This window comes from Phalangium opilio, unplaced genomic scaffold, assembly GCF_054372755.1.
Source record: "Phalangium opilio isolate 3A_F unplaced genomic scaffold, DU_Popi_V2 ptg000089l_1, whole genome shotgun sequence".
Classification (NCBI taxonomy): domain Eukaryota; kingdom Metazoa; phylum Arthropoda; class Arachnida; order Opiliones; family Phalangiidae; genus Phalangium; species Phalangium opilio.
In genome coordinates, this window is record NW_028324194.1 from 1,451,101 (window position 1) to 1,461,642 (window position 10,542).

Here is a 10,542-nt window from a genome sequence, read left to right on the forward strand (position 1 = left end):
TCAGAGTGTCTCGCATTATCCGAGACACGAATTGTTTTCCATTGTCGCTAACGACGGTTAATGGGAGACCAAAACGCGTGAATACGTGGTCAACTAAGATGTTTACTATCGCTTCCCTAGTAGCACTGCCGACGTAGGGCCTACATGGTCGGCTTTGTGTGTTACCGACGAGTTGGTAAAAAGTCACTAATAAGTCGGGAGAGTAATGGTTTGAAAGTCGAAATGTCCGCCTGGAGGGACGACGGCCCGCCGGTTTTCCTACTGTTTTGAGGCTACTATAAAACGACTGTTGGCCGACTATATGTCGGCGTCATTATGCCTACCTAAAGCCGCGCTCAATCCGACGATTTCGCGGCTTTTTAGTATAGGAACGGTAAATCGTCGGTAAAGGGCAGGTAGAGTAAGGGTTTGAGAGTCGAAATGTCCGCCCGGCGGGACGACGGCCCGCCGGTTTTCCGACCATTATGAGGCGACTATAAAACGACTGTTGGCCGACTATATGTCGGCGTCCTTATGCCTACCTAAAGCCGCGCTCAATCCGACGATTTCGCGGCTGTTTAGTATAGGAACGGTAAATCGTCGGTAAAGGGCTGGTAGAGTAAGGGTTTGAGAATCGAAATGTCCGCCCATTGGGACGATGGCCCGCCAGTTTTCCGACTGTTACGACACGAATCAAATACGACCCTCATCCAACACGTTTGAGAGTCGACTTAACCGCCTGTCAGCAAGAGGTCTGACGCTTTTGCGACGATCAAACCTTAACTCGAGGCCCGACGGTTTTGCGACGATCAAGCCTTAACTCGAGGCTTCATTCGCTTATAGTAAAGGATACTGATACCTAGTATTGAAATTTCTTTAATACATTTTCAACGAAAATCACTTTAGAATTTGTACTTGAATATTTCAAGTAACATACAGGTTGAGCATCAATTATAACAATGGAAATATTAGCTGCCTAGCTAATTGGTTTCAACAAAAAGTAAATTTTTCAGGGCGAGTATAATATTTACATCAATTAAAGCATTTATTAATATTCATTGTTAATATCTTCGATGTGGCCAGTTACTATCTCTTAAATAAGAAAATTTTAATGAAAAATATTATTATACGCTTCCAGATTTTTTTAAGGAAAAAGAAAAATATACAATTCTAAAGGGAATTATTTCACACATTTTTCTCTTAAAAAATTCTGTAACTAAAACAAATTGAGATCTATTTTGGAATTCAGTATTATTTTCACAACCAAAAATCTCCAAAATACTTAATATATAAGGTTTTTGAACTCCAAGCGCCCCAAAACACTTGCTTCTTTTATATTCAAACAAAGAAACTGAAGGTATACATAAACGTTTAAGTTTTGGTTTCACTTTATAGGGGTGTGGTTCCCAGCAGATGAGAAGCTAGGTAAAAAGCAAAGGCTTATGCATAAAACTGGCTCTAAGAGGTACATAAATTGATAATTCAATAACAAAATTCAAACCTTACGTGACAAACGAAGACGTTTCTAGTTTATATAGTGTGACAAAGAACCTTAGCGATGAAATTGAAAGTTAGCAAGCCTAGAACTAATCATTTTCGACCACAAAAATCTCGTTTAAACATTCTAACGACTCAGCAGCGTCAGAGATACTGGAAAGGGTGACTTGCTTTCGCACTAGCAGCGCCCTCTTCGATGATGACATGCATGGCATTACCTACGTTACGCCAATAGAACAGAGGCGTGTCACCTGACCCGAGAAATTACAGGAGGGAAAATTCAAACTAGAAAATCAGATGTGTTTTCTTGCTTTGCAGTTTTTTGTAACATTATGTTTCTAGTGTTGCCAAAAATATAGTATTATCAACTTCTGATTGTGAGTCGAAATATAGTATAAGTTTAACAAAAATATTTTGGTAGCATATGCGGAATAGTAAAAGTCAAAAAAACCGTCCCACGGAAATAGAAGGCCTACCAACCACTTCGTTTTTCATTTTACTCTTTTTAAACGTGACTATACCGACTAGCGGGAAGGAGTTGGTAATCATTTGGCAAAAATGGGTTACATTTTTAGGACTGTAGGCAAGCCTACTTCAAACCACACAGTTCCAACTGTCGGATAAATGTCGGTTACTAAACGGCCTAAGCATAACTTTGCTTTTAATTTTACTCTTCTTAAACGTCACAATACCGACTAGCGCGAAAGAGTCGGTAATCAATTGGCAAAAAATAAGTTGGAATTTTCTAGACGGTAGGCAAGCCTACATTAAACCATCTCAGTTTCAACTGTCAGATAGATGTCGGCATTGCCAACTAAAAGAAATAGTCGGCTTCATAAGTCGGAAAAGTGTCGGAATAAGCATGGTACAGCCGACTGGACCGTAAACCGACTATTCGACCTTTAACCGACTGTTATGCGGAAGGCTTGTGCTACTGGGGTTTGGTAGTGGCGCGTCTCAACGGGAAAACCTCGACCCATTTGGTCATCATGTCGGTTACTACTAAAAGTTGAGTAATGCCACGCTTGCTAGCTGTGTATGGACCTTTTAAATCTATCCCTATGACAGTCCAAGGATCGGAAATACTAGCGGACTTCATGAGTCCTGCAAGGGCTTGTTGTGGTACCTTATGTTTCTGGCACGCAGCACATGATTTGACGTAATTACGAACGTCGCGGGTCATTCCTTCCCAAATATACCTTTCACGCATTCGCCTGAGTGTTTTAAAATTTCCAAGGTGACCTGAACTTCGAATGTCGTGATTCAATTCAAGTACAGTATGATGAAGTGCTTTAGGTACCCATATTCTGAAGTGCGCATCTTCAGGGGTAGCTTTTGCTGGTCGACGGTGTAGTATGCCATTGATAAGCCGACATTGACTAAGCGCGTTGTCTGGAGAGCTAAGCGGGGTGTTATTTTCTAAAGACTGAATTAGTGTACCAAGGCGGCCGTCCTTGTGTTGTTCACTAATTAAAATATCCGTTGAAAAAGCTATTGGCTCTGGGGGCGCTGCCATGGCAACTGCTACACAACCTTCGGCTTCAGGAATTGGATTCGCCAGCAAATCCTCCTCCTTGACCGTTGGTAATCGTGAAAGCGAGTCAGCCAGAATATTTTTGTCACCAGGTATATGGTGGACAGTGTAGTCAAAAGCTTGCAATTTGGCATACCAACGTGCGTACTTTCCTGTGGGGTCTGGAGTTTTAAGCATCCAGACCAAAGCAGAATGATCTGTATACAAATCGAAATGAACGCCTTCGAGATAGGGTCTAAATTTCTTACTAACTGCCCAAACCGCGGCGAGGGCTTCTCGCTCGGTTGTGCAATAGTTCTTCTCGGCGTCTGATAGTGTAGAACTAGCGTATTGAACTACGTGTAAACGACCATTGCGTTTTTGAAGCAGCACCGCTCCAATACCATGATTGGATGCGTCAGTCTGTACTCAAAAAGGTTCTTTAAAATCAGGTGCAATAAGCACGGGTGCAGACGTTAATGCGGTTTTAAGTATTTCAAACGCTTCGGTATGTGTGTCAGTCCAAACAAAAGGAACGTCTTTATGCAAAAGAGCGGTTAGGGGGGAAGCCAATTGGGAGAAGCCTTTAATAAAGCGGCGATAATAACTCGCCATTCCAAGGAATGATCGCAACGCGGTTATGTTACGAGGGGGCGCTAGTTCACTAATTGCGCGGGTCTTCTCGGGATCGACTTTAATTCCTTCTGTGCTAACAATATGTCCTAGTAGTGGTACCTCATCTAGACAGAATTTAGTTTTACTTGCCTTAATAGTCAACCCTGCGTCAGAGAGGATGTTAAAAACTTTTTCTAAGGTGTTTAGATGTTCCTCAAAGGAACTGGAAATGATGCTTACGTCATCAAGGTACGCGTTGACACCTTCACACGCGAGGGGTCCAAAGAGCCTGTCTATCATTCTCTGAAATGTGGCGGGTGCATTCGTGAGCCCAAACATAAGGACTTTCGGTCTAAATAGGCCTTTGTGCGTCACGAATGCTGCTTTATCGCGGCTATCTTGGTGGAGTGGAATTTGCCAATAACCCGCTTTTAAATCTAGGGTAGTGATGAACTGGGGTTGACGAATTGAATCTAGAATATCGTCGATTCGTGGGAAAGGGTACGAGTCCGTCACCGAAACCTCATTAAGCCTGCGATAATCAATGCAGAGGCGATCGCCTCCATCTTTCTTTGGGATTAAAATGCACGGGGAACTCCATGGCCCATTGCTTGGCTCAATTAAATCATCCGCTAACATGTCATAGATAATAGCGTCTATTTTCTCCTTCTTAAAAGGGGAATATCGGTAAGGGGCGCACCCTATCGGTGTAGTGTTACCCGTATCTATATAATGGGTGGCAGTATTTGTTAGCCCTGGCACAGATGCAAATAGATGCTTATATTCGTAAACGAGATTTTCTAACTGGACTCTCTGATTGGATGAGACCTTAGCTAGTGAAAGGGCTTCTTTCAACTCGGCTTCGTCAATTTCGACGTCATTAGAAGCATGGCACAAGACAGGGGAAGCAAGAACTTTACCACCGGGGGCAGGGGGTGAATCAAATTTAAAAAACTTTGTGGGTTCATCGAACCAACAATAACGCATTTCGCGGTAATTTGCTATTAAACCACATTTTTGGAGGAGGTCCATGCCAAGAATACATGGAAACACTAAATTATTTACAAAATATACAATATTGGTTTCAGTTTTGCCTGGTAATTTGAAAGTAGCGTTGGCAGTTCCGGTAGAGGTAACACGTGTGCGGTTAGCTAATTTTATGCCTAATTTATGGCGATGACGACCTTTAGTAATCAAGGTTAATTTATCTTTAAATGAATCGTCTACCAAAGTAAATGACGACCCAGGGTCAACCAAAGCTACACACTCAAAATCACCAATGCAAACCTGAATAAAAGCCATCTCAGGGGAAGCCAGTGTTCCACTCGAGATGTTACCTAAAATGGGGCGGTTATTTACTGACGGTTGCCGGGGAATTGCCCGAATTGTTCCCTCGGTTTTGGTCGTTTCCCTGGCGATTAACGTTACGCCTAGGACAATCTGGTTTTATATGGCCTATTTTTCCACACCTAATACAGGTGGGCACAATGGGTTTGGCGCTAGAATTTAAATTGCCTCGAAAATTTCCTCGGTGGGAAACGGCACTACGATCTGACGCATTGTTAGGGCAGTGATTCTGGTAGTGGCCAGTCTGACCACAGCGCATGCAAATAACTGCCGGCTTACTTGGGGCAGAGGATTCTTGCGAGACTCTAGCGCGGGGGTCTTCGGACGCGTGCTCGGTTTTAGTAGCGTCGGACAAAAGTTCTCGGACTCGAGAGTAATTTTTAGTAGCTAGGGCTTTCTTAGTGTCCCTTAGTAAATTTCTCCTAATAATACGAATTTGTTCGCGCTCTGTCAGGGGCTCTGAAAGTTTCCTCATTATAGCTAGCATGGCGTCAACATAGTTACTGGCAGGTTCGCCAGATTTTTGAAATCTATCATGAAGTTTCTCTAATAGAAAATCGTCATCAGTATCCTGCTGGAATTCTTGATTCACAGCGGAGGTAAACTCGCTAAAATCTTTAAAAGGGGGTTGAACTTCAAACCATTCAAGAGCGGAGCCTGACAACATACTTGGAATCCAGCGTTTTACGAATATGTCCTCTGGACAATCGCGGCTTACTAGAATTTGACGAGCTTTCGTCAGAAAATCTTTTGTTCCCATACCTGTCGCTGCACTTGAAAAACTTGGCATGACTATAGAAGGAACCCATGAGGTTGGAAGCCCCATGTTCTGGGAAGCGCTTCCTGTGTGCGACGGGCTTGGATTTGGAAAACTACCACCAGGGGGTATTGAATTCATGCTAATAGCTTGTGATAGCATAGAATTAGCTACGGAGGGGGCAGGGTTAAAATTGGCGCCAAAAATATTTGAATTGGCGGGAAACGCTGCGGCTAAAGGTGGGGTTGTACTAACACCAGCGGGAGGCGAAACAATGCCTTGATTCGGGGGCGCTACTACGCTTTGATTACCCGAAATGGAATTAACAGGGGTAACCTGAATTAATGGGGTATTTATGCTTGAAGTAACTGTGGGGACAATTACGGGGGACGCAGGTGTGGCGCTCGCGGCTAGCTGTGCATTGGCTGTGGCTAAATCACCCGTAAGTGAGGCAACTTGTTGCATTAACGCTTGAATTTGTTGTTGCATAAGAATTAAAGTGGGATTAGTAACCACAGGAACACCTGTTTGAGCATTACTAGCGGTAGAATTCTGCGCATTAGCTCCGGGGGGAGAATTTTGAGCGGCTGTGCCATTTGGTACACTCGCCTGAGGTACAGTTGGACTCCCTGTTGGGTTGTTTTGCATTATTGGTATTCGCGAAATCAATGCGGTACTACCAGAGGGGGGAGGCGAAAGAGGGGTAGAGCTATTGGAAGAGTTCACGTTCTGTCCATTGTTTGTTGCCATTTTGCTTTTCGAACTTTTACCCTTCTTAACGGGAGGGGGAGGGCAGTTTTGCCTACGGTTAACTCTCTCACTCCTTTCGAAATTTTTAAACGCCCTATAACAAGGCTCACAACTGAGTTCACGGTTAAATTGAGGTAAACAAGTTTTGTGTAGGGGTTTGTAATTCATATGGAATGACAAACAACAAAAAAAATACTGGTTCTAAGCTAAGAATTTTGAAAAACTTTTCCAGAACTAAAACCCAAAATATATTGCGATAAGCCAAATTAGACAAAGCCAAAATCATGCAACTTAATATTAACCCTAATTAACCCTACAAAACAAATATCACTATGGATACAATAAAGGGAAAACTAACTTTAAAATTCCTACAAAACTCGACGATTAAACAAATTAAACTGCCGTAGACTACCCTTAGTACTACGTAATATGATTCAAAGTTTAACAATTAATCGAAGAGCGACCCAACTTAATTCACGTTAGGACTAAATTTTAAAGCCTCATGGAGACAATGAACATTTAAAAATGGATTAATTTACAAATTATTATTTATGGGAAAGTCATAGTCATATCTGGTTATCCCAAGGAAGGACCCCCAAAATGAGACACTTTTTATTATGATAGGGGGATATTTAATAAAGTTAAGTTACGGTAAGTTGTCTAGGGGAATAAATTATAGTGTCATCATTGGGGAATAGAATAAAAAGAACAACGGGCCGATATGAGTCCATAAGAAATAATTTAATTAAACATAATAGGTAATAATAAATTAAACATCCACATTAATCCTTAAATCATAAATTGTAATAGATAAACACTGCAATTATTAATCATCAACATAACTTAATAGTAAATGGGGGGAATGGCTGGATACCCTTAGTATAGAAAGTTACTTAGCTTAGTGACCCGATCCATGCCGTACGTAACAAAGGAGTTTCGTCGAGTGCGCGCACATAATCCTTGGTGGTTTCAGTGGTTTACCGGATATCGCGCACGTAAATTAATTGCGAGTTTTAATTGGAGCTGGTCATTTAGTTGAAGGTTAACTTCTCGGGGTTTTGGTGTTTCTTTCGCCGGAATGTAAAAAGTCTTTGTCTTTTGGGTACATTCCTAAAGTATTCCGCTTAACCGCTTTTGCAAAAACTCTTGCTTCGAACTTGCGAGCGCGAAGATGGGGGCGCGCGTCAGCGTGGGACCGATCCCTAGTTCGAACTGTCCTACCCAGGTTACTCTCCAAAATTATCTCGTCCTCTATTTTCAACACGTGCATCCCTAGGTAGCTCGGGGTCAGTACTCATGTCATTGAACTAAGGGTGATTGGTTACGGGTCAGCCTTCCCTTTAGAAATATCATGAAGTTCTTTGTGGGTCACATCAACTAGAGAGGGTACCCAGCTTAAGGGAAAATCCAGCCATTGAATTTTAAAAAGGGAGCTTTAGCAGCGTATATTATTGTGAACGGGTTTTTAATATGAACAATTCCAAAAAGAGTATGTAGAAGTCCACAACATAAAGTAAAATTGTTACAAGATGAGACAGGTTAAAACCTCAATAATCCTAAAAACTTCTAAACAAGCATGGCTTGTAAACATGGCTTAGAATTTTAAACATATTAATTGAATTCTGATTAAAGAGAAGGAGCGGACACATCTGTGTTTATTCATTAATTTTACCGCAGTTGTTTGATATTTTTTTCGTGTCTGAACCGAAAACTTCGTCACTTCTGCTATTTTAACAGGAAAATTTCTTTAGTAATTTGGTAGCTATGTGTAACTTACCTTTTCATTCGGCCAGTGTACAGAAATATTATACACGTTTTCTTTCATGTTTCACGAAGTGAATTGAGTAAACACTACAAATTAATATATCAGCGCTGCGTTATTATTCACTTTGAATTTATTATTTACACCAAAAACGAAATCGTATGAAAAACACAAACGGCTAGCCTTACGCTCGCGAGGGCCAAGTTAAAGTTAAACACTTAAGGCTCGTTTACACAAGCGCGAGAATATGAAGCTTAAAGATGAGAGATGAAGCTGACCCGTGTTTCTGTTTCTCGCGTGACCGTTTACATGCCCGCGAGAATATCACTTGAACGAGCTTTTGCCTAGAGATGAAGCTGATTTTCCGAATAAGCTCGCGTTCTGCCAAGGCAGATTTTCTCGCACGAGTTCAGCTTAATCGGAATGTCATGTGACTTTTGCTATCCAATGACAAGTATTTGTTTAGTCGGCGCATGGTCGGTGGTTATTTTGTCTTTGTCTGCTAGTCATTCACGCTTGATTTTGAGAGTAAAATTTTACAGAATAGAAAGAACAATGTCTTTGATAGAAAAAATAACATGCAAATATTAAAAGCCAACAATAGAAAAAGGACAAGAAAGAAAGGAACATTTAATAAATATAATTCGCGATTACTCGGAGATTTGGGACAAGTCCAACATTAATTATCGAGACAGGGACTTCCAAAACTTAAAATGGGAAGCCATTGCCAGGGAAATTGAAATGACAGGCAATTAATATTATATTAAATGATAAGGTCGTTACTAGTCTCGCCGCCATTTTGCATGTTTACCTTCCCGGCTCTCGCAAAAGCGCGCTAACTTGAAGCGCCAATGTGAACGATAGGCCTCGCGTAGAGAACAAGCTTACGCCGAAACCGACTTTTTGCGCGAGATACGACATCATACTTCGGAACCTACTTTCCGCTTCAGCTAGATAACCTCGCACTTGTGTAAACGAGCCTTAAATTCAGTCCGCTCTTAATAGAAGGTACAAACTTTGATCTATTTACGCGTAATTCATCTTTAGACACCAATTGAAAAAATGATTTTATAGAACAGTTCGGTATGAAGTCACAACTTTCAAGTTTTGACAGTCACGGAGCTATAGATACTGTTACGTTAAACTGTCTAAAATCACAATATCAAACTGAAATTCGAAATGTTGAGGTTTAATTACACGTAAAGCGGAGAAAGAAATAGCAATCAGAATTTATGATGTCAAACATCACGCTATTTAAAACATGAGATTTTCAGAAAGCTCTTATCTCGTGAATATATTCTAGCTCCGTGCAATTTAGTCTAGTTTTCTTACTTCTGCATAAGTCGCAGAGGTCAGCTACTAAAAGCACTATTCTTGGTTGAAATGATTTGATTCATCGTTATATTAACAACTCGTATAATTATTCTAGTCAGCGCGAAAGTCTTGGTTCACGCCCATTTCAAAACCCATTAGTTTTCCAAATTAGATTTTAAATTGCCTCTTTTCCTTCTCATTGCCAAGTATAACATTATCTAAAAGCGGAGTCTCCGCAATGATATAGGCCCGTGCGTGGCGATTTTTATGTGGGGAAATATCCAGTTTCATAAAGGAGATATGTTTACCCTATATGTGTACTAGCACTGCCGTCTTATCCATTGGGCCCGTTGGGCACTGGCCCAGGGGCCCCATAAGAACAGGGGCCCCATAATTGTCAAATAATACTCATTTTACCTTTCTTGTCATAAGAAAACCACTAAAAATATAAACTACTTTCCATCGGTTATTCAGTCTTTTCAGGAGCAGATGACAATATAGAAGGCAATGGGACCCGCGTACATCACAGCTGTAGCGGTATCGTTTGCCATAGAGGCGCCATCAGACATTATAGCAGACGATGTTTTTGGTGGATTATATCTGGCACCAAAGTCTGCTGGGAATTTTTTTGTAATAACGGACTAACGGTGCCTACTGAGGTTCGTCTTACCCGATCGCGACAAAACATACACAATATAATTACTTTATTCAAACAGCTGTAACCGTTGGTATTAAGATAAAAGATAAGACTACATTTTGTGACTTTAAACCAACTAAATAGTCAAATTAAGTCCCAACTAGCAGAGAAACCCAGGTAAGCCAAGGCTTAATTAACAATTTGTGCCCACTGGAATGATTGGGCTCGGGTTTTCAAAAGATAAAAGCAAGGTTTTAAAAGACGCCGAAACACAATGTTATATATGTGTTTTAGGGCCAAAATATTGCGTATTTCTTTTGAATTAATTGACTGCAAACGAAATCACTGTCTCTTACTTTTTTGGGTTTTAA

The 10,542-nt window shown here is 41.1% G+C and overlaps 2 protein-coding genes across 2 annotated transcripts; both read right to left on the reverse strand.

The window, feature by feature from the left end:
* Positions 1 to 2,407: 2,407 nt before the first annotated feature.
* Positions 2,408 to 3,187, reverse strand: LOC149646253 (protein NYNRIN-like). The gene has a single exon (XM_089850311.1). It carries the CDS (start codon positions 3,185 to 3,187, stop codon positions 2,408 to 2,410), a length of 780 nt encoding a protein of 259 aa, XP_089706437.1.
* A 231-nt stretch (positions 3,188 to 3,418) lies between these two features.
* LOC149646254 (uncharacterized) lies at positions 3,419 to 6,458 on the reverse strand. Its single transcript, XM_089850312.1, has 2 exons — positions 5,091 to 6,458; positions 3,419 to 5,044 (listed from the first exon to the last, which is right to left on the reverse strand). The coding sequence occupies exons 1-2, from the start codon at positions 6,456 to 6,458 to the stop codon at positions 3,419 to 3,421; spliced, it is 2,994 nt and encodes a 997-aa protein (XP_089706438.1).
* Between the last annotated feature and the right edge of the window lie 4,084 nt (positions 6,459 to 10,542).